Here is a 24765-nt window from a genome sequence, read left to right on the forward strand (position 1 = left end):
CTCTCTCCGTATTGTCCATGCAGAAGTGCCGATGCGCTGGCCGTCGCGCTCCCCCCGCCCTCTGGCTCGGGCCCCCTCCCAACTCCAAAGCACATGTCTCTGTAACCCCTCCCTCCTCCTCATGAGTTTCACCGAAGTCGCTGTCCCGCTTGGAAGTCATTATGCCCACAGTGTATGAAGGACAGGACACGCTTATTTGGGATATGAATAGATGATTGTGTTTAGGTAATACTGCAGATTGGTTTTACAGCCTGTATCGCGTTGGGTGGCGATTGATTGTAAGATTTGTGAACTGTCGCAGCTGTCGGCACGCGTTGGAATACTTACCGCAACAAGGAACATAATGTGCTAAGCTTTCCGATGCGCTGCTCCGGGCGAGTTACTGCAGCAGCAGCGGGGACCTTTGGACTTGGACCTCGTTTTGGCTCTGCTTTGTTTTTAAGCGTGGTGGGGCTGTAAGCAGAGCGACCCTCATCTCATCCATCTTATTCGATTCATCTCGTCGGACTCGAAGTCGACCATGGTGGTCGGAGTGGAGTGAAAGTAATTCCCCGGGACCCCGATCTGTCTTGCTCCCCTCGGACCCGTGTCCCCAGCCCGGTGCTCCAGCCTGCAGCCCAGCAGCATGACTCTCGGGACGGGCTCTGCGGAGGAGAGCTGCTTCTGCTCCTGCTGCGGGGCTCAGATGCCTCATTTCACAGAGGACGCGGTAGTGTCTCACAATACGATCAATCAGCTGTAAGTATGTATGGCAATTAATGCTTTCTGAACGCAGTATTTGATAACAAGAGTATAATAAACTCAGCGCTGTCACCAGATGATGTTGTCATTGTCAACATGCATCATCAGCCTATGGGATTTGTTATAGGCAGCGATACACATGTGGACAGAACAGTAGTGTTCATGTGACAGTGTTCTATTCGCTGTATCCGGCAGGAAGATGATGCATGCATCCCTAGATTTGCAACAGGGGTGTGTGATGGTATGTCTTGGTGACGCATCGGGGCGTCAGTAGTGTTGTTGGTTCTTCCTGTCCTTATTGAGAAATAATAGCGCGACACGAGACATGAATCATCCCATCTCTTTACCTGTCTCACTGGTTCGGACATGCGCGCGCACACACACACACTACACAGACAGAGATAGCCATATAAAGCAACATGGTGTACTACAGTCAGAAGCCATAATAAACCCCAGCTGACCTTCATATCAAAATCAGTCATCTCTCTCTCTCTCTCTCTCTCTCTCTCTCTCTCAGATTAAAGTGTGCAGGTTGTTCATTTTATTTACAAGCCTTGAGACAAATATGTAATTACCCTATCTCCTCTCTACCTCTCTCTGTTTTATGGCTGTTTTGTAAGGGTGTGTGTGGGTGTTTAGTGTGTTCACTTCCCAGTAAGACTAGTCCTCTTCCAGATGTCAACAACACACTGATTTTTTGTGTGTGTGTCAGTGAGAGACAACTGTGAATGGGGCTTTTATCTATTGTCCTGTAGCAGAACAGAACTATAACCATATTTGATTATGGAAAAGATTGGAAGACCTTCTTATGCAGGTTAATTAGCCAAGCAGAAGTTGAGCAAACATGTTTCCCATCAGTGCTGCCTTAATGAGACATTTATTGTCTTGCCCTGAGATGAAAGCTCATCAAAACAGAGTGTATTATTTGGTACTCCTATGGAGACCAAGAAGCAATATGCCCGTGGGCCATAAACCAGGAAATAAGAGATATACTATCTTTGTTATGTTTTACTTTAGGCCTGCACTATTAGATTAGGTTCCCTGGCAACTAGGCCTGTCACTGGTTAGGCCATTCGTCCATAAATCAGTTTGTTGACCAAGACTTTCTTTAGTCAATTTAGTTGTATATATTTTTTCCAAAGCTTAATGAGTTAGTTATTCTCTGAAAAGTGACAAGCACTAGAATTAAAAGAGGTCTACATGCATGTGGGAAATACAATTTTACAGGTTTGTCGATTTATCGACTATTAGTTGATTTAAGAACTTATTTAGTTGGCAACGGGCGACGGCACTCCTGAGTCCTGGCAAGTGGCACCCCAGTTCTATGAGATGTTTACTACGTTGATTCATTGATTGACCACTGTTCAGATAGGAGCCTCTAGCTTAGAAGACATGCAGAGCTATCGTCTACGCTATGTTCCCAATGTGTGTAGTTGAAACTAGATGCTATCTTTCTCTCTGTCTATATCAATACTAGGGATGGGCACGAGTACTCGCATGAATTACTGAGTAGTGCTTGAGCAATTGTTTAGGGAAATCTATTTTTAGAACGCATTGGCATATGCCATGCATAGAAGTGCATGGCAGCAGCAAGAATGACATATTGTGTGGAGTCACACACACAATGCTATGACATGTCATGGACATAACAATGCACCGCAATATACCGATGCTTAATGCGTATTGTCAGTCAAAACAGTCAGTTACCATTTGTAATAATTACATTACCTCCACTGTCTGCAGCAGGGCTCTCCGCTCATGGAACGGCATGTCAGTATCAATAGCCCATGAACGCTACGCAAATTGGGCGACATGTTGTTGGCACAATTTGGAAATGCACAAACACGCGGTAAAGTTAAGCATAGTATCCATGCTCCACAGCTTCCAGCTTCCTGCAACAACTCACACCTCACAGGATTTCAGAGCAAGATTTCGAAGAGAGTTTTCTGTTTCATTGGCACAAACAGACACTTTTGGTGGATGTATTTGGTGGTAACCACATTTAAAAAGAAAAGAAAATCGAGCAGCGAGCACCCTAAAAATCACTCGAGTTCAGTTGAAATGGTGAGTAATCGATTACTCAGGCTCATTCCTAATCAATACTACAACAAAGATTGAGATAATTAGCATTTTCTTTTTCTGTGGCAATAGAGAGATAAGATAACTTGTGTGAGATGCAAAGCGTGTGTTGGACCAGTACAGTCGGTGTAGAGTTGGTAAGAAATGGGGTCATTAAGCTTACTGGACACAGAGGGTGTTTTATTGGAACACAGTGAGCGAGGATGGAATCCTACATTTACTCGAGAGTTCAAAGGGAAGCCTGCAGTGCAGTGTTCAGGATGTGCTGCCTTGAAATTGAGCTCAAATGTGAAAGAAACTAAAAAACATGGGTTTTTATCCTGTACTGATTTTGGAGAACGTCAACTCTATTCTGGCGTCGATCAGAAGTCAGTCACGTTTCAAACTGGTTCAAAATGCAGCAGCTAGGCTTTTAACGTTAATTACATTTTTGATTTACATTTTAACTCGCCCCAATTAGTAAATTCAGTTTTTAGGCCATGGCATTTATTATACTTAGGCCTAATTCTCTCAAGATTCCTGTGATTTGCTTCTTGGAGAGTATCTCTTTGAATTCTGCCATCTCATCTTGTATGATCACACTAGTTTTTATGTTAAATAATTGCCTCAGTACTTTGCACCGTGACCTGACAGCTGCCCAACTCTCACAGACGACGATCGTCATTAGTCACAGGTAGATTTCTGGTCAATTCTTTGTCTTCAAGCCTTGCAACACGTGCATGTGTGGTGAGGTTATTGGAACATAGCATTATGTCATTAGGTTCTATCTAGCCATTACACAAATTAATTATCTTTTCTCAATTTGGCTTTGCCCAATGTTGTTTTGTGGGTAGATGTTTTAGCAACACATACATACTGTACACGCATACAGTACATACATACAGTACATACTATACAGACATACAGACGCACACATACCACATCCTGGCAGCAGGCCTGGTAAGTGGCAGCAGATGGAGAAACCCTGCGTCTGACTTCCTTGTTTTCAAGCAGTGTTGTGTGATGATGGGGTTTGTTTTTCTCTGGAACTGTCAGGATGGACAGTAGGGATGGGTACCGAATTCGGTACCTTTTGAGGTACCGAACCGAAACACGTCGGTACTACCAAGTATCGATTCAAGTGAGAAACCAATTTTAATTTTTTTTTTATATGTCAACGTTCACACGCACAATATATGCTTACCTAGGATTTGACTTGATTCAACAACAAAGCAGTCGGAGCAATGGCAAGCCGAAAACGGTCGAAATTGTAGTTATTTGAAGTTTGGATTATTTTTTTCACGACTGAGGTAGGTAAATAATTTTTTTTTAAACTAAAGTACCGAAAAAAGGTACCGTTGGGTACCGGTATCGATTCACAGGTACCGGTACCGTATCGGTTCAAATGTGAAAGGTACCCATCCCTATTGGACAGTCACACTCTCAACATCTCACGTGTGACAGCCTTGACATTATATCAATTCACTGACAGACTGGCTGTCATTTATGGGACAAATATAGGCTGTGTCTTTTTCTATGGACGTGTGTGTGCAAGTGTGCAACTCTCTTGATCCTATGCCTCAGAGTGTCAGCAGGGCTTAATGTTTAACCATTGGCTGGTTGGTAATTACAGGCCTTACATTGCTATTGATGGGCACAAGTGTTATGTTGTCCCACTCATTTAAAAAAAGATACAGTTAAACGCCCCCTTCCGTTCCATTCCATGTTTGTGTGCATGCATGTTTTCCAGAGAAAACAGAGGAGACTGAAACTGGCAAGCTGGATGGTGTGTGTGTGTGTGTGAGTGAGAGAGTTTGGCAGCTGTACAAGGAAGGCATATATAGGTCAGTCTATGGCGTTTATGTGCTTGTATCAGGTCATGTTTTCATGTGTGTCATGCCAGTCAAATCCAGTAGTCTCAGCAGATGTTGTGCAGTGTGTTTTTATAGTTTGCACTATCAGTAAACCATGAGGAATGGGAATGTGATTGGCTGACACTGACTGTCATTGTCATTGCAATTGCTATGGAATCTTCATGGTAATCACCACATGGCATGTGTGGCTTAGAGACTTTACAGAGCAGTGGAGGCTACATGCAGGCTTGGCCCAGATGGAGGATAGTTGGACAGAAGTAATTTTTTTACCTGCTGATCGCACGTTTTGACCCACATCAATAAGGTGGAATGTAGCAGGATCTAATAATGATGCTCCCATTCCCTACAAGTGGAATCCACTCGGTCTTGTCCTATCTTCCAGCTTACACTTGGTTTTGCTGACCAAGATACATTGAAGGGTCCCGGTGCACTCTCCAATTTCTCTGCGTGACCTCCCTGACCAGTCTGTCAGATCCGTCCGTCCGTCCGGAATTCTATGTAGGCTAGTCGTGTCCTGGGGTGTACTTCCTCTCCTCTCCTTTCCACTTAACTCATCTCCTCTCCTATACCTCCTCTCCTAGCTCTTCTCCTAGCCTCTCAGAATAGAATGTATGTAGTTGAGTGACACGTTTGGCTTACTGGGCCAGTTTCCATCCAGCCCTGACCTGCACACGTCTAAAGAGAGAGCAACCTGAACTCGGAGGCAGTTCACACTCACACAGAATCCAAGAGGTCTACCAGTTCAGAGGGTTGCAGTCAGGGAGATATCCAAGCGCTATATAAATGCACCATTTTCCATTTACTATAGTCCTTATCTCTCTGTCCTATAGTCCTCATCTCTCTGTCCTATAGTCCTCATCTCTCTGTCCTATAGTCCTTATCTCTCTGTCCTTAGTGTCCTATAGTCCTTATCTCTCTGTCCTATAGTCCTTATCTCTCTGTCCTATAGTCCTCATCTCTCTGTCCTATAGTCCTCATCTCTCTGTCCTATAGTCCTTATCTCTCTGTCCTATAGTCCTTATCTCTCTGTCCTATAGTCCTCATCTCTCTGTCCTATAGTCCGTATCTCTCTGTCCTATAGTCCGCATCTCTCTGTCCTATAGTCCTCATCTCTCTGTCCTATAGTCCTTATCTCTCTGTCCTATAGTCCTTATCTCTCTGTCCTATAGTCCTTATCTCTCTGTCCTATAGTCCTCATCTCTCTGTCCTATAGTCCTCATCTCTCTGTCCTATAGTCCTTATCTCTCTGTCCTATAGTCCTCATTTCTCTGTCCTATAGTCCTCATCTCTCTGTCCTATAGTCCTCATCTCTCTGTCCTATAGTCCTCATCTCTCTGTCATATAGTCCTCATCTCTCTGTCCTATAGTCCTCATCTCTCTGTCCTATAGTCCTCATCTCTCTGTCCTATAGTCCTCATCTCTCTGTCCTATAGTCCTTATCTCTCTGTCCTATAGTCCTCATCTCTCTGTCCTATAGTCCTCATCTCTCTGTCCTATAGTCCTCATCTCTGTCCTATAGTCCTTATCTCTCTGTCCTATAGTCCTCATCTCTGTCCTATAGTCCTTATCTCTCTGTCCTATAGTCCTCATCTCTGTCCTATAGTCCTCATCTCTCTGTCCTATAGTCCTCATCTCTGTCCTATAGTCCTCATCTCTGTCCTATAGTCCTCATCTCTGTCCTATAGTCCTCATCTCTCTGTCCTATAGTCCTTATCTCTCTGTCCTATAGTCCTCATCTCTGTCCTATAGTCCTTATCTCTCTGTCCTATAGTCCTCATCTCTGTCCTATAGTCCTCATCTCTGTCCTATAGTCCTCATCTCTGTCCTATAGTCCTCATCTCTGTCCTATAGTCCGTATCTCTCTGTCCTATAGTCCTCATCTCTCTGTCCTATAGTCCTCATCTCTCTGTCCTATAGTCCTTATCTCTCTGTCCTATAGTCCTCATCTCTCTGTCCTATAGTCCTCATCTCTCTGTCCTATAGTCCTCATCTCTCTGTCCTATAGTCCTCATCTCTGTCCTATAGTCCTCATCTCTGTCCTATAGTCCTCATCTCTCTGTCCTATAGTCCTCATCTCTCTGTCCTATAGTCCTCATCTCTGTCCTATAGTCCTCATCTCTCTGTCCTATAGTCCTCATCTCTCTGTCCTATAGTCCTCATCTCTCTGTCCTATAGTCCTTATCTCTCTGTCCTATAGTCCTCATCTCTCTGTCCTATAGTCCTTATCTCTCTGTCCTATAGTCCTTATCTCTCTGTCCTATAGTCCTTATCTCTCTGTCCTATAGTCCTCATCTCTCTGTCCTATAGTCCTCATCTCTCTGTCCTATAGTCCTCATCTCTCTGTCCTATAGTCCTTATCTCTCTGTCCTATAGTCCTCATCTCTCTGTCCTATAGTCCTCATCTCTCTGTCCTATAGTCCTCATCTCTCTGTCCTATAGTCCTTATCTCTCTGTCCTATAGTCCTTATCTCTCTGTCCTATAGTCCTCATCTCTCTGTCCTATAGTCCTCATCTCTCTGTCCTATAGTCCTCATCTCTCTGTCCTATAGTCCTTATCTCTCTGTCCTATAGTCCTCATCTCTCTGTCCTATAGTCCTCATCTCTCTGTCCTATAGTCCTCATCTCTCTGTCCTATAGTCCTCATCTCTCTGTCCTATAGTCCTCATCTCTCTGTCCTATAGTCCTTATCTCTCTGTCCTATAGTCCTTATCTCTCTGTCCTATAGTCCTTATCTCTCTGTCCTATAGTCCTCATCTCTCTGTCCTATAGTCCTTATCTCTCTGTCCTATAGTCCTTATCTCTCTGTCCTATAGTCCTCATCTCTCTGTCCTATAGTCCTCATCTCTCTGTCCTATAGTCCTTATATCTCTGTCCTATAGTCCTTATCTCTCTCTCCTATAGTCTCTATCTCTGTCCTATAGTCTCTCTGTCATATAGTCCCTATTTCTCTGTCCTATAGTCCCTATCTCTCTGTCTTATATAGTGCCCACCCCTCTGTCCCATATAGTGTCCATATCTGTCCTCTATAGTGCCCATCTCTCTCTGTCCTATAGTCTCTCTGTCATATAGTCCCTATCTCTCTGTCCTATAGTCTATGTCCTATAGTCCCTATCTCTCTGTGGTCTGAACTCAAAAGGCCTTAGCCAGGGCCTGCATGCAGCCTGGCCCTATATTTATCCCTCTGCCCTCGTCAGAGTGACTAATATGGGCAGGGACAGGAGAGGGGTCATCTGTCTGCTGTGTGGAGGGGACCGTACATAGCGATGATTGGGACTGTGACTGTTGCCCTAACAAGTACCTACCGCTGCTGCCTACGGCCAGGGACGGCCATTTGCCAAAAACAACACAAAGTCCCCCCACCCCCCCTCTCCTCTCCTCTCACTCTCTCTCTCTCTCTCTCCATTCTGACTCTGTCTTTCTCTGTTCCTCATCCCTCTAGGCCTCTCAGCTAGCGTTTGAAAAAAACCTGTAAGTTTGGAACAGTTCTGGGACGGTTGTGAAAAATCTGAATTGTGAGACCCCCCTCCCTCCATAAATAAACTGCATTTATATAGCACCGTTATCCAAATCGCTTTACGACTAGTGTTGTCAAAAATATCGATTTTTCGATACATATCGATTCTGAATATTTAAAACTGTTTCAATACTAATTTCCCGCAATATCGATATTTAATTATTCATACATTTTTATTTTATTTTGTGTATAAGGAAGTTGCATTGTTCATTTCAATACCTGTAATAGTACAGTAGTCCACACACACACACACACACACACACACACACACACACACACATGTGCATTCAGTTAAGTTGGAATATGACTGTAATACAAACAGTTCAGTTTGTCAGGTACATGCAACACAGATTACAGTGTTTACATCTGTCTGCTTGAGAAAATACCATGTTCTGCAATACAAATGATTGAAGTGAGATGAACAGACTGAACTGTATTTTATTAGATAAAACATGTTGACAAAGTTTTACTTTGCAGTTGAAAAAAGGTAATCAATTAAATTGTATTAAAAAAATATATTAAAAAAATGTCATATGTTATGATGAATTGAAAACGGGGACCCTGATTTAAACAAGACAAAAGTCTTTCTCTGGTCTGCATCCCCTTAACAATTGTGTGTATTGAGCTGTACTGTATTGTAGGGCTGCAACGATTAGTCGACATAATCGACGACGTCGATTATAAAAAATCGTCGACGAGAAATTGTTGCGTCGATTAGTCATAAAAAAAAAAACTTTATTTAATTTTTTTATTTTTTTTTTGCACTACCTATCTTTGTGAGAGTGGCTTCTCAGGGTTCCAGACAACATCATAACATGATGATCCCATAGCAAATTTTGGACATTGAAAACATTGTTCCCCTGCAGGAGATGATGATCAGACTAGACACACAATACATTACACACGCACTCCTCTCACTCACACACAGCGATCAGAGTAAGACACACACATACACACTCCTCTCACTCACACACAGCCATCAGAGTAAGACACACACACATACACACTCCTCTCACTCACACACAGCGATCAGAGTAAGACACACACACATTCACACTCCTCTCTCTCACACACAGCGATCAGAGTAAGACACACACACATTCACACTCCTCTCACTCACACACAGCGATCAGAGTAAGACACACACACATACACAAATTACACAGTACACACCTCTCACTCACACAGCGATCAGAGTAAGACACACACAAATTACACAGTACACACACTCCTCTCACTCACACAGCGATCAGAGTAAGACACACACACATACACACACACACGGACTCCTCTCACACACAGCAAACAAAAGTTATTTAAAGTACACTTCCACTTTAATTTGTATTTAATTTATTTATCTTGTTATGAGTGATTGCTGTATTGTTCTTCAAATACATTTTCATTTAAAGTGGCTTAAAGATCCAAATTCTAATGTTTCATGAGTCATTATTTTAATTTGCTATGGGATCATCATGTTATGATGTTGTTGTTTGGTCCTGACAAGAGTCTCAAAGTCTGGGGTGATGGTAGACAAGCAACTCTGAGGTCATGCTCAATGTCCAATCTGTTCCTCTGCTCTGTCTTCAGCTGGACCAGAGCTGAGAAGCCACTTTCACAAAGATAGGTAATAATAAAAAAAAAAAAATCCTATTTTTTTTTTGTTGTTGTTTACATTGGTTTTCGATTAGTCGACTAATCGAAAAAATAATCGGCAGATTAGTCGACTACCAAATTAGTCATTAGTTCCAGCCCTACTGTATTGTATTGTACCCATTCTGCAATCTGTTAATACAATGTTAATACAATTTGCAATCAATCAATCGGTTATGCTTAACACTATTAACTTTACTTAATTTCTAAGATTATATCATTTAGTTATTTTTATATGTGTGATCTAAAGATAAACAAAGGGTTTTAAAAGTGTTCTATTTGTCTTCTCTTATAGTACCAGAGAGAAGCTGAGGAGAATCAACCAGCAACAAAAGCAACATTTATTTAAAAAAATATATATATATTTATCTTACATTACATTTTAAGATTGAACCTTTTTCCCTGTGGTATCGAAAATGGTATTGAATATCGATACTTTTCAAGGTATCGTATCGAAGTTCGAAATTCCCGTATCGTGACAACACTATTTACGACTGCACACATTCACCATTTCACTCACATTCACACACACCATCAGCGGAGGCAACCATGCCAGGTGCTGCCAACCTGCTCATTGGGAGCAGTTAGGGGTCTCTCTTGCTCTCAAAGACACTTTGACACGCCATCGGGAGGAGCCGGGGAAGGCATCCCCTTCACTCACTCACTCACTCACTCACTCACTCACTCACTCACTCACTCACTCACTCACTCACTCACTCACTCACTCACTCACTCACTCACTCACTCATTTTCTCTATCTTTTTTCGACTCCCAGACCCTCTTTCTCTCTGTCCATCTCTCATTCTAAACCAAGCCTATTTGGGAAGACTATTTGTGTGTCTTATCTGTCTGTCTGTCTGCCTGTCTGTCTATCTTTTCTGTCCTATCAAGTAGGAGAAGGTCAGAAAGGAACTACTAAGTCTATGTATAGGCTAGCAATGCATGCATGCACAGGCATCCACACACCCACACACACACACACACCCACACCCACGCACAGAGCCTTTTTTAAAGAGAATTTCACACAGACTTAGAACATATGAATGATCAGACACAGCCATACAGTGATGGCTGTTCTGAGGTCTGCTGCTATACTGAGGTCATACTAGTCAATGAGGTCATTGGGTCTCATTCTCCAACGGACTTAAGACAAAAAACTTGCTCTTAGGGCCATTTAAGACATCTTAGGGCCGATTTTGGGATTCCCCAACCGTCCCTACTAACACAAAAAGAAAATTATGATGAAAGAAAAAAAAGAAACAAAAAAATATATATTTAAATTTTTTTTTTTGCATTCGACTAAGAGGTTGGCAGTCGACTACGGCTCCTTTCGATCGATTAGTCGACTATTCGACTAATAGGGGTCAGGCCTAATATAGACAAGGAAACGCCACGTCACCATTCAACCACATGGATAGAATAGCTGTACTGTAATCCATAACGGCCACAGATGATTTAGTCAGATGTGGATTTAGGTCACTCTGCCATACAAAGGGCTCAGATTAAAGTCCTCATCATCATCATCATCACTGTGCAGTCGTCATCATCATCCATCACTGACACAATGATGTGTGTTATTATTACCCCTGGGGATAATAAAGTTTTCTCTTATCAATATCTCTAGGCCTGTATTACAGTGGAGTCTACCACTACCACCGTCGGATCTAATGAATGCAGTCTATCAATAGCCTACTGTATTCTTAGCTACAGTAGTTGACAGTCGTTTACACCTTGACACACAGTTTTAAATTCATAGAAATCTTAGTCAAACCTTTAGTATTATGGATATTAAACATGCTGGCAGAGTACATGCTGCATCCATGTTGTTGTGAAATTTATTATTAAATAAAGAAATTCCCTATCCATATTCGCCGTGGGAAAGAATAAAATAAAATAAATTCCCTACTTAACTGACAACCAACAGGAAACAAACAATATTTTTTGTTATGCCCTACTATAGAGGGTCACGCACCTTCTTTTGTATGCGCGTAAGCTTGCTTGTGTGTGTGGGAGGGAGGGAGGGGTTACTGATGCAGCAGCCTAGATGCTGGACCCGACTGAGGTGACTATCACAAAGTGATGCTTCTAGATCAGCTGTTCTCAAACTACAGGTCGCGACCCAAAGTGGGGTCGTGGGTAGGTGACAGTATTATTATGAATACATTTTTTTAATTTATGTTCTGGCAACATATTTTGGCTAAATATGCCTCGTTTTATAAATGTGTATTGATAACATAGTGCTATAATACATTTATCTAATAAATATACATTTTATTTTGATATTCCTTAATTCCATTTCCACGTTGAAATTACACGATACATTAACTGTGGGGTCGCCAAAAGAAATCCTAAATAAAATGGGGTCGTGCCGTCGTAGTATAAAAAAGTTTGAGAACCCCTGCTCTAGATCATTTTCTGCTACCAGGAAGCAATGTTCAAGGTTATTGAGCTTGAAGGAGGAAGGGATGATGACGGGACATATGATGACAGGACATATGATGACAGTCAGGACATATGATGACAGGACATATGATGACAGTCAGGACATATGATGACAGGACAGTCATGAAATGGAAGAATAGGAGGTGACTTACTGTAGAAGAAGGAGAGGTGTAGAGGAAGTGTGTGAAATGCTGTCATAAGTCTAGGAGAGATGCTGAGACACAGAGAAGAGGAAGTAAGAGAGAGACAGAGAGAGGAAACAGCTGGGTCAGGGGTGACTGGGTTATGGGAAATTAGCTCAGCACAGTCCAGCCTTTTTATGTCTCTCTCTCACACACACACAAACTCTCCTGGTTGCCATCAGCGCTGCACATCCTTTTGTTCTCAGCGAGAAAATAAGGAAGGACAGACAGAGGGAGGGAGGGAAGGAAGGAAGGAGTTCCAGGGAGGAGGAAGGACAGACAAAGGGAGGGATGGAAGGAAGGAGTTCCAGGGAGGAGGAAGGACAGACAAAGGGAGGGATGGAAGGAAGGAGTTCCAGGGAGGAGGAAGGACAGACAAAGGGAGGGATGGAAGGAAGGAGTTCCAGGGAGGAGGAAGGACAGACAAAGGGAGGGATGGAAGGAAGGAGTTCCAGGGAGGAGGAAGGACAGACAAAGGGAGGGATGGAAGGAAGGAGTTCCAGGGAAGGAGGAAGGACAGACGGAGGGAGGGAGGGATGGATGGAAGGAAGGAAGGAAGGAAGGAGTTCCAGGGAGGAGGAAGGACAGACAGAAGGGGATGGAAGGAAGGAGTTCTAGGGAAGGAGGAAGGACAGATGGAGGGAGGGAGGGAGGGATGGAAGGAAGGAGTTCCAGGGAAGGAGGAAGTGGGGGACGGGAAGTTGGGGGCAGAGACACTGAAGCAACTAGAGGGGTTTATATGCTGACTGTAGGCCGGACCTCAGTCAACTAGTGGGTTGTTTGGGTCTTAATCAGCTAGTCAACTAGTGGGTTGTTTGGGTCTTAATCAGCTAGTCAACTAGTGGGTTGTTTGGGTCTTAATCAACTATTCAACTAGTGGGTTGTTTGGGTCTTAGTCAGCTATTCAACTAGTGGGTTGTTTGGGTCTTAATCAGCTATTCAACTAGTGGGTTGTTTGGGTATTTCTTTTGTAGACTTTTTTATGTTGTACGTTTTTGTCTTTTTATGCTGAATGAATCCTAGAAAAGGATTAAGCATATTTCTGGCATCATAACAATAGTGACAAATAGCTTCTGTTAGTTTTTTAGAAAGCAATAGCACTCACACAACCAATCTTTCCACAGTCGAGTAAAAACACTTCTTCAATCAATATCTGACATTTTTAAGAATTAAGTTGTCTTTTACTATCATGCTCATTTCCACTAAATAATCTTCCTTGCCTATTACTACCTACTATAGGCCTATATGTCTTTACTACTAATGCACTCAAGACTGTAGCACCCAAGTTTCAACACTGTTTGTCTGATGAACCTTGTTACTCAGCTGAAAGAGTTGTACCCTTTGCTGACCTGTTGTACAGAACTTGTAAGTTGCTTTGAATAAAAGCGTCAGCTAAATGACGAAATGTAAAAAAGAAAATAAATTTTAAAATGCAATAGCCTACATGGGGTCCGCTTGCAGGAGTGCATCCTAAATTTACAGATAATAATGTTGAAAAAGAGATGTTGAGGATTTGTCAATTAAATCATCTAATTGATCGGTCGACAAAGAGTGTCGTCTTATGTAAGAATCTCTCCAGTGGAGGACGGCCGCAGTGGTCACTAGTCTACTGTCCTCAGTGAAGCTGCAGTGGTCACTAGTCTACTGTCCTCAGTGAGGCTGCAGTGGTCACTAGTCTACTGTCCTCAGTGAGGCTGCAGTGGTCACTAGTCTACTGTCCTCAGTGAAGCTGCAGTGGTCACTAGTCTACTGTCCTCAGTGAGGCTGCAGTGGTCACTAGTCTACTGTCCTCAGTGAGGCTGCAGTGGTCACTAGTCTACTGTCCTCAGTGAGGCTGCAGTGGTCACTAGTCTACTGTCCTCAGTGAAGCTGCAGTGGTCACTAGTCTACTGTCCTCAGTGAGGCTGCAGTGGTCACTAGTCTACTGTCCTCAGTGAGGCTGCAGTGGTCACTAGTCTACTGTCCTCAGTGAGGCTGCAGTGGTCACTAGTCTACTGTCCTCAGTGAGGCTGCAGTGGTCACTAGTCTACTGTCCTCAGTGAGGCTGCAGTGGTCACTAGTCTACTGTCCTCAGTGAGGCTGCAGTGGTCACTAGTCTACTGTCCTCAGTGAGGCTGCAGTGGTCACTAGTCTACTGTCCTCAGTGAGGCTGCAGTGGTCACTAGTCTACTGTCCTCAGTGAGGCTGCAGTGGTCACTAGTCTACTGTCCTCAGTGAGGCTGCAGTGGTCACTAGTCTACTGTCCTCAGTGAGGCTGCAGTGGTCACTAGTCTACTGTCCTCAGTGAGGCTGCAGTGGTCACTAGTCTACTGTCCTCAGTGAGGCTGCAGTGGTCACTAGTCTACTGTCCTCAGTGAAGCTGCAGTGGTCACTAGTCTACTGTCCTCAGTGAGGCTGCAGTGGTCACTAGTCTACTGTCCTCAGTGAGGCTGCAGTGGTCACTAGTCTACTGTCCTCAGTGAAGCTGCAGTGGTCACTAGTCTACTGTCCTCAGTGAGGCTGCAGTGGTCACTAGTCTACTGTCCTCAGTGAGGCTGCAGTGGTCACTAGTCTACTGTCCTCAGTGAAGCTGCAGTGGTCACTAGTCTACTGTCTGCTGTGAGGCTGCAGTGGTCACTAGTCTACTGTCCTCAGTGAGGCTGCAGTGGTCACTAGTCTACTGTCCTCAGTGAGGCTGCAGTGGTCACTAGTCTACTGTCCTCAGTGAGGCTGCAGTGGTCACTAGTCTACTGTCCTCAGTGAAGCTGCAGTGGTCACTAGTCTACTGTCCTCAGTGAAGCTGCAGTGGTCACTAGTCTACTGTCCTCAGTGAGGCTGCAGTGGTCACTAGTCTACTGTCCTCAGTGAGGCTGCAGTGGTCACTAGTCTACTGTCCTCAGTGAAGCTGCAGTGGTCACTAGTCTACTGTCCACAGTGAGGCTGCAGTGGTCACTAGTCTACTGTCCTCAGTGAAGCTGCAGTGGTCACTAGTCTACTGTCCTCAGTGAAGCTGCAGTGGTCACTAGTCTACTGTCCTCAGTGAAGCTGCAGTGGTCACTAGTCTACTGTCCTCAGTGAGGCTGCAGTGGTCACTAGTCTACTGTCCTCAGTGAAGCTGCAGTGGTCACTAGTCTACTGTCCTCAGTGAGGCTGCAGTGGTCACTAGTCTACTGTCCTCAGTGAGGCTGCAGTGGTCACTAGTCTACTGTCCTCAGTGAAGCTGCAGTGGTCACTGGTCTACTGTCCTCAGTGAGGCTGCAGTGGTCACTAGTCTACTGTCCTCAGTGAGGCTGCAGTGGTCACTAGTCTACTGTCCTCAGTGAGGCTGCAGTGGTCACTAGTCTACTGTCCTCAGTGAGGCTGCAGTGGTCACTAGTCTACTGTCCTCAGTGAGGCTGCAGTGGTCACTAGTCTACTGTCCTCAGTGAGGCTGCAGTGGTCACTAGTCTACTGTCCTCAGTGAGGCTGCAGTGGTCACTAGTCTACTGTCCTCAGTGAGGCTGCAGTGGTCACTAGTCTACTGTCCTCAGTGAAGCTGCAGTGGTCACTAGTCTACTGTCCTCAGTGAGGCTGCAGTGGTCACTAGTCTACTGTCCTCAGTGAAGCTGCAGTGGTCACTAGTCTACTGTCCACAGTGAGGCTGCAGTGGTCACTAGTCTACTGTCCTCAGTGAGGCTGCAGTGGTCACTAGTCTACTGTCCTCAGTGAGGCTGCAGTGGTCACTAGTCTACTGTCCTCAGTGAAGCTGCAGTGGTCACTAGTCTACTGTCCTCAGTGAAGCTGCAGTGGTCACTAGTCTACTGTCCTCAGTGAGGCTGCAGTGGTCACTAGTCTACTGTCCTCAGTGAGGCTGCAGTGGTCACTAGTCTACTGTCCTCAGTGAGGCTGCAGTGGTCACTAGTCTACTGCCCTCAGTGAAGCTGCAGTGGTCACTAGTCTACTGTCCTCAGTGAGGCTGCAGTGGTCACTAGTCTACTGTCCTCAGTGAGGCTGCAGTGGTCACTAGTCTACTGTCCTCAGTGAAGCTGCAGTGGTCACTAGTCTACTGTCCTCAGTGAGGCTGCAGTGGTCACTAGTCTACTGTCCTCAGTGAGGCTGCAGTGGTCACTAGTCTACTGTCCTCAGTGAGGCTGCAGTGGTCACTAGTCTACTGTCCTCAGTGAGGCTGCAGTGGTCACTAGTCTACTGTCCTCAGTGAGGCTGCAGTGGTCACTAGTCTACTGTCCTCAGTGAGGCTGCAGTGGTCACTAGTCTACTGTCCTCAGTGAGGCTGCAGTGGTCACTAGTCTACTGTCCTCAGTGAGGCTGCAGTGGTCACTAGTCTACTGTCCTCAGTGAAGCTGCAGTGGTCACTAGTCTACTGTCCTCAGTGAAGCTGCAGTGGTCACTAGTCTACTGTCCTCAGTGAGGCTGCAGTGGTCACTAGTCTACTGTCCTCAGTGAGGCTGCAGTGGTCACTAGTCTACTGTCCTCAGTGAGGCTGCAGTGGTCACTAGTCTACTGTCAGTGAGGCTGCAGTGGTCACTAGTCTACTGTCCTCAGTGAGGCTGCAGTGGTCACTAGTCTACTGTCAGTGAGGCTGCAGTGGTCACTAGTCTACTGTCCTCAGTGAGGCTGCAGTGGTCACTAGTCTACTGTCCTCAGTGAGGCTGCAGTGGTCACTAGTCTACTGTCCTCAGTGAGGCTGCAGTGGTCACTAGTCTACTGTCCTCAGTGAGGCTGCAGTGGTCACTAGTCTACTGTCCTCAGTGAGGCTGCAGTGGTCACTGGTCTACTGTCCTCAGTGAGGCTGCAGTGGTCACTAGTCTACTGTCCTCAGTGAGGCTGCAGTGGTCACTGGTCTACTGTCCTCAGTGAGGCTGCAGTGGTCACTAGTCTACTGTCCTCAGTGAGGCTGCAGTGGTCACTAGTCTACTGCCCGCGGTGAAGCTGCAGTGGTCACTAGTCTACTGTCCTCAGTGAAGCTGCAGTGGTCACTAGTCTACTGTCCTCAGTGAAGCTGCAGTGGTCACTAGTCTACTGTCCTCAGTGAGGCTGCAGTGGTCACTAGTCTACTGTCCTCAGTGAGGCTGCAGTGGTCACTAGTCTACTGTCCTCAGTGAGGCTGCAGTGGTCACTAGTCTACTGTCCTCAGTGAGGCTGCAGTGGTCACTAGTCTACTGTCCTCAGTGAGGCTGCAGTGGTCACTAGTCTACTGTCCTCAGTGAGGCTGCAGTGGTCACTAGTCTACTGTCCTCAGTGAGGCTGCAGTGGTCACTAGTCTACTGCCCGCGGTGAGGCTGCAGTGGTCACTAGTCTACTGTCTGCAGTGAGGCTGCAGTGGTCACTAGTCTACTGTCCTCAGTGAAGCTGCAGTGGTCACTAGTCTACTGTCCTCAGTGAGGCTGCAGTGGTCACTAGTCTACTGTCCACAGTGAGGCTGCAGTGGTCACTAGTCTACTGTCCACAGTGAGGCTGCAGTGGTCACTAGTCTACTGTCCTCAGTGAGGCTGCAGTGGTCACTAGTCTACTGTCCTCAGTGAGGCTGCAGTGGTCACTAGTCTACTGTCCACAGTGAGGCTGCAGTGGTCACTAGTCTACTGTCCTCAGTGAGGCTGCAGTGGTCACTAGTCTACTGTCCTCAGTGAGGCTGCAGTGGTCACTAGTCTACTGTCCTCAGTGAGGCTGCAGTGGTCACTAGTCTACTGTCCTCAGTGAGGCTGCAGTGGTCACTAGTCTACTGTCCTCAGTGAAGCTGCAGTGGTCACTAGTCTACTGTCCTCAGTGAAGCTGCAGTGGTCACTAGTCTACTGTCTGCAGTGAGGCTGCAGTGGTCACTAGTCTACTGTCCTCAGTGAGGCTGCAGTGGTCACTAGTCTACTGTCCTCAGTGAGGCTGCAGTGGTCACTAGTCTACTGTCCTCAGTGAGGCTGCAGTGGTCACTAGTCTACTGTCCTCAGTGAGGCTGCAGTGGTCACTAGTCTACTGTCCTCAGTGAGGCTGCAGTGGTCACTAGTCTACTGCCCGCGGTGAGGCTGCAGTGGTCACTAGTCTACTGTCCTCAGTGAGGCTGCAGTGGTCACTAGTCTACTGTCCTCAGTGAGGCTGCAGTGGTCACTAGTCTACTGTCCTCAGTGAAGCTGCAGTGGTCACTAGTCTACTGTCCTCAGTGAGGCTGCAGTGGTCACTAGTCTACTGTCCTCAGTGAGGCTGCAGTGGTCACTAGTCTACTGTCCTCAGTGAGGCTGCAGTGGTCACTAGTCTACTGTCCTCAGTGAGGCTGCAGTGGTCACTAGTCTACTGTCCTCAGTGAAGCTGCAGTGGTCACTAGTCTACTGTCCTCAGTGAGGCTGCAGTGGTCACTAGTCTACTGTCCTCAGTGAGGCTGCAGTGGTCACTAGTCTACTGTCCACAGTGAGGCTGCAGTGGTCACTAGTCTACTGCCCGCGGTGAGGCTGCAGTGGTCACTAGTCTACTGTCCTCAGTGAGGCTGCAGTGGTCACTAGTCTACTGTCCTCAGTGAAGCTGCAGTGGTCACTAGTCTACTGTCTGCAGTGAGGCTGCAGTGGTCACTAGTCTACTGTCCTCAGTGAGGCTGCAGTGGTCACTAGTCTACTGTCCTCAGTGAGGCTGCAGTGGTCACTAGTCTACTGTCCTCAGTGAAGCTGCAGTGGTCACTAGTCTACTGTCCTCAGTGAGGCTGCAGTGGTCACTAGTCTACTGTCCTCAGTGAGGCTGCAGTGGTCACTAGTCTACTGTCCTCAGTGAGGCTGCAGTGGTCACTAGTCTACTGTCCTCAGTGAGGCTGCAGTGGTCACTAGTCTACTGTCCTCAGTGAGGCTGCAGTGGTCACTAGTCTACTGTCCTCAGTGAGGCTGCAGTGGTCACTAGTCTACTGTCCTCAGTGAGGCTGCAGTGGTCACTAGTCTACTGTCCTCAGTGAGGCTGCAGTGGTCACTAGTCTACTGTCCTCAGTGAGGCTGCAGTGGTCACTAGTCTACTGTCCTCAGTGAGGCTGCAGTGGTCACTAGTCTACTGTCCTCAGTGAGGCTGCAGTGGTCACTAGTCTACTGTCCTCAGTGAGGCTGCAGTGGTCACTAGTCTACTGTCCTCAGTGAGGCTGCAGTGGTCACTAGTCTACTGTCCTCAGTGAGGCTGCAGTGGTCACTAGTCTACTGTCCTCAGTGAGGCTGCAGTGGTCACTAGTCTACTGTCCTCAGTGAGGCTGCAGTGGTCACTAGTCTACTGTCCTCAGTGAGGCTGCAGTGGTCACTAGTCTACTGCCCGCGGTGAGGCTGCAGTGGTCACTAGTCTACTGCCCGCGGTGAGGCCCAACACAGAGCCTCGCCCGCTTTGTCCATGTCAGTGAAAATGAGCACAATAGACTAATTCTCCTCGTCATTAGGAAGGATTACTCTGCTCTGACGTGCGCTTTTGAAGGACATTTTGGGATTTGAGTGTTTTAGGTCAAGCCTCTCCTTTCAGCTCTGTCTATCAGTTTCTGGCCCTGCAGGATATGAAACCAGCGCTGTAAGTGGATCTAGTATCACAGAGTCCCACTCCAGGCAGGCTAGCCGTTAGCTTAGCATCATTCAACGTAGGTGTTGTGGGGCTGTCATTTGACACAGTCATCATAACTAGCTGCATAAGTAGGACTACGGGTGGAAATTAGCCCTGTGCTATTCCCGGCATATTTACGTCCTTATCATGCTGTGATGTTATGCATACACATGTAAATGATGTTCATTAATTTGCATTGTCCTTAATAAACAAATCTTAATCTTAGGTTTCCTTTCATTATTACAGAGAAGGTTATATTTGTGCCCCAGTAGGACACTGAACAAAAGCCATAGATATTCACATTTCACACACACACACACACACACACACACACGCACACACACACACACACACACACACACACTCTTCCCTCTCTTTCGAATACAAGTGGGTGACCTCACGTCACGTTACATTTGGTCCTCACTGACCTCAGTCATCACTAATCATATCAGGAGCCTCATTTATAAAACTGCGAATTCACACAAAATGTTTGCGTACGAAGGAATGAGGAAACATAAAAACATTCAGATGTATAAAGCGTGTCTACACCTACATATATACGCAGGTACTCTGGTTGTGTACGGCACTCCGGCACATGAACAAGCCTCGAGTCCCACCCTGTTAACTCCCACAGTTAACCATAAATGTCTGTTGAAACGCTCCATACCCACCATCTGATATCACTCTTGATGAGAAAATTACAAATGTAGACGGTAGTAGGCCTATTTACTGAGCAAACATTTGCCTTTGCCATCTGTGAAGTTGATTAAATAGGATATAATTTTGAAGAATGCTTGTTGACATCACACTACTAATAAAATTCACAAGTAAACTTCTGAATCGATCTCATCATCAATAAGCAGAAACGTGTTATGATCTGAATTCTACATCCCCATCAAAGTACTAGGCCGACTGTCTCCAACAGCACTAAAGCAGTCCTTACACATGGATAAAAATGTGTTTTAATTAAAGCAATGCTTTGTACCTAGCAATTAAAGTGTGTCCCATATGTGCATGCGTGCATGTCTTGAATTACTATAAGGAAACGGGTCAAACGTAATCAGGGTTATCTCTTGTTGTTTAAATCAGTGGTTCTCAAACTGTGGTCGTACCACTAGTGGTACTTGGTGGTACTGCTGGTGGTACTTGAAAACATTTTTATTATTTTTTTTTGCAGTCAGGCCACTGAACTTAGAAGCAGGCCAGGCCAGTGTTTCTGGTTGCGGCAGCGCGATAGTTAGATAATCTAAGTGGGGAACAACCAGGAGATCACTGTGACAGAGAGTAATGCAGTCTAAACAGTCATAAATCTTTAATTCAACTTCAGCCCTGATCATAACCATTTATTTTTAGATTTCTTGTAATGTCGGATAAAAAATGAAATACTCCCACTTTTCTGAAAAGAGTTGGTGTTAAATCTGACATTACAAAAAATCCATCAAAATATGTGTTGCTGCTAATCATTGACACATGCCTAGCCTGTAATAATCCCCCCCAGAAAAATGTACTTTGCATTTGATATATTGTAAATATTTTACTTTTTGTGTGTTTTTAACAATAATTTGTGATGCCATCACACAAACTGGCATTTAAAGGGTAAACATTCAAAAATGTATTGAATATGTGTTTTCTTTTCTTTTTTTTACAATAATTTGTGATGCCCATCACAAACACTGGCATTTAAAGGGTAAAAATTCAAAAATTCAAAGATTCCTGCACCAGAATGCAGGAAATTAAGTTTTTGTAACAAAATAATTGTGTGTGTGTGTGCGCGTGTGTGTGAGTGTGAGAGAGAATGACGGACAATTGCTTGCTGTGTGAGAGAAAGAGAGAGAGAGAGAGAGTGAGAGAGAGAGAGAGAAAGATGGAGAGAGAATTAAGTATATTTGCTGAAATACAGTTGTTCTTAATTTTCTCACTTGCTATGTGAGAATGTTAGTTATTATGTTCTCAATGCCCCTTGCATTGTATGAGTTGTGTGGAAGCATTTGCTAGTTCTAGTGCTATCCCTTTGTACATTGTGGCTGTGTCTGACTAAAGTTAACAATAAATAATGGTATTAGAAATACATTTGCCTCCTGCGTGAACTGTGCATAGCTAATAGACTGTATTTTAACGCCGGTCATATGGTGGTACTTGGAGAGCCAGCTTCGTTCTCAGGTGGTACTTGGTGTAAAAAGTTTGAGAACCACTGGTTTAAATGTTCATTTAAAAGCCACATCCAACATCATGCTTTGTGACGGGCCTATTTCAATAGTAACAGCAAGTAGAGTAATTGGAAACCTTGTCCCATACACATTCTTTGCAATCTTTTGAATTTATTTATTATATCCTCTCATAAATGCACACATCATCAAGAGCCAGAGCATCCACTTCAATTCACTTTCTCATAAAACTCAACTGTCTTCCAACAGCCCCAAAGCAGTCATTGTGCATCATTATGCACAAACACAATCCACCATAATAATTATAGTTGTGATAGGTTTGCGAGAGTTTGAGGAATAGCTACAGTATTAAAGCAGGGAGTGCATGTAAGAACATTGAAATTACTGTATTTAATAAAATCTCAAGTATATGCAGATTATATGTCTGGGTTAAAAATCAGCAAACTGAGAATTGTGAGCGCGGGATGAATTGGCATAACGACTCAATTGGGATGGGAGAAAAATACAGAAAAAAGGAGAAAAAGTAGATAAAAAAAAAGATAAAACAAGTAGGGGTGTAAAGGTATCCGTACCGAACCGTTTCAGTGTGTACCGTACCGAACGGCTGTGTACCGAATCTACCTTTACCATTTGCATCGCTAGTTCCCAATCCCTCCGAACTGTGCGTACACATGGTGTAAAGTCTCCACGGCTGGAAGCCCATTCTCACGTCACGTTTGCTCTTATAAATCCCAACGTCTGCTCAGAAAGTGGCATTTCAAGCCCTGTTTTGTGCTACGCAGTGGTTCTAAATGAGGCCCCAGATGTTCCAGATGTTCCAGAGAGAGAGATAGGCTGAACCCCTGCCAGCAGGGAGCACTGCCCTCGCCAGCAGAACATTGGGAGGGGTCTCTCTTTCTAGGACCCCCAGTTCCAGCCTTCCCTCCCACCCTGTCCCCGGTAGCAGCTGTGTGTGTGTGTAGTCCAGCTGTGAGGAGGAGCAGAGAACATTGTGTCCTGAGCAGTTGTGAGTTCAGACGGGGGCCCAGTGCTTGTGGCTGTCGGCTCAGTGTTTCGGCGAGTCCTGAGGCGAGCTGAATGGAGCATTGTGATGTAATAAACCCAATGACAGTGAGCACCCTTCTATCTGTTCATTGTCCCTCCCAGTGTGCCCTTTTTGGGGAAATCTAGGCCATTGTGAGTGGGGGAAATGGTATCTATTTCTAATGATGTAAACGGGATATTATTAGATAAATGTGTTCAAACCAGCCTCTCATTGTGACATGTTGCATAACCTCATGGCAGCTAGGGATGGGTACCTTTCACATTTGAACCGATACGGTACCGGTACCTGTGGAACGATACCGGTACCCAACGGTACCTTTTTTCGTTACTTTAGTCTCAAGAAATTTTATTTACCTACCTCAGTCGCGAAAAAAAAAATCCAAACTTTAAATAACTACAATTTCGACAGTTTTCGGCTTGCCATTGCTCCGACTGCTTTGTTGTTGAACCAAGTCAAATCCTAGGTAAGCATATATTGTGCGTGTGAACGTTGACATGAAAAGAAAAAAGGTAAAAAAAAAAATAATAAGTAATTTTTTTTTATTTTTCTTATTTATTTTTTATTTTTATCTCACTTGAATCGATACTCGGTAGTACCGACGTGTTTCGGTTCGGTACCTCAAAAGTACCAAATTCGGTACCCATCCGCAGCATGCCTCCATTCATTCATTGATCCCCACATCTGATTTTGTTGAGACACAGTGAAGTGATACATTATGATTGTGTAAATAATATCCGCAATGAACTAAATACAATATATGATTTGTTTATTTTTAGTTTGATTTAAAAACTCCAGCCTCTAGAAGTAGCACACCATGCATCGCGAAGCGGCCGTCCCGGGTTCGCTTCCCACTCCCGGTGACTTCCATTTGTCGCATGTCTAACCCCGCCTCTTCTCCCGTTCATCCTCTCCTCATCTGTCGGTCATGTCTGACCATGAAACGTGATAAACGCTAAAAATGTATCTTAAAAAAAAAAAAAACTCCAGCCTGTAAGTCTCTTTGCTTTATGATCTAACATTGACATCCTTCTCTTCTCCTTGTCATTTCCTCCCCTCTCCAGCATCAGTGAGAGCTTCTTGACAGTGAAGGGCGCCGCCCTCTTCCTGCCCAGAGGAAATAGCTCCTCCCCAGACTCATCCCAAAGCATCACCCAGAGCAGGAACAAACACACAGGTAAGACTCTTACAAACAACTGCAATGTTTCCTAATGCATCCTCCCCATCCATTTGACTGGCATCCAGTGGTCTGAAGCGGAGCCCCTAGTGGTCCATTAGATAAATAACAACATATTGTCCAGTTGGCTTCCTATTCCAGCTCATTGTTAGCCCTTTTACACCGGCAGGGCTCCGGTTCAAGCTCCAGCTCCGCTCTGGAGACTCTGAACTTTGGTGCTCTCTGGCGAACCGGCCCGCGTTCACACCCATTTAAGCAGAACCAACAATCCACCGTGTCCGTCATCAACAGGGGCTTTACTCAGGCGGAGGTAAAAATAATGTGTGGAGAAAGGCTTAGCGAGCCTCAATGCGTGAGCGCACACATGCACACACACGCACTGTATACGTTTGAAATTAATAG

The 24765-nt window shown here is 45.1% G+C and overlaps 1 protein-coding gene across 2 annotated transcripts in view; it reads left to right on the forward strand.

Annotated features, from left to right (window-relative positions):
* The window catches only part of ssh2a (slingshot protein phosphatase 2a), a 109425-nt gene that overhangs the window by 54579 nt on the left and 30081 nt on the right, over positions 1–24765 (forward strand). Inside the window, exons 1-2 of one of the 2 annotated variants that reach the window (XM_084313790.1) lie at positions 176–738; positions 24251–24363. In XM_084313790.1, coding sequence (XP_084169916.1) covers positions 626–738; positions 24251–24363 — 226 coding nt within the window. In that variant the 5' untranslated portion in view covers positions 176–625. Of the gene's footprint in view, positions 1–175; positions 739–24250; positions 24364–24765 lie in introns of those variants that run through there. The other variant, XM_084313791.1, reaches the window with a different exon arrangement.

Source organism: Notolepis coatsorum (genome assembly GCF_963971535.1).
Source record: "Notolepis coatsorum genome assembly, chromosome: 1".
NCBI lineage: Eukaryota > Metazoa > Chordata > Actinopteri > Aulopiformes > Paralepididae > Notolepis > Notolepis coatsorum.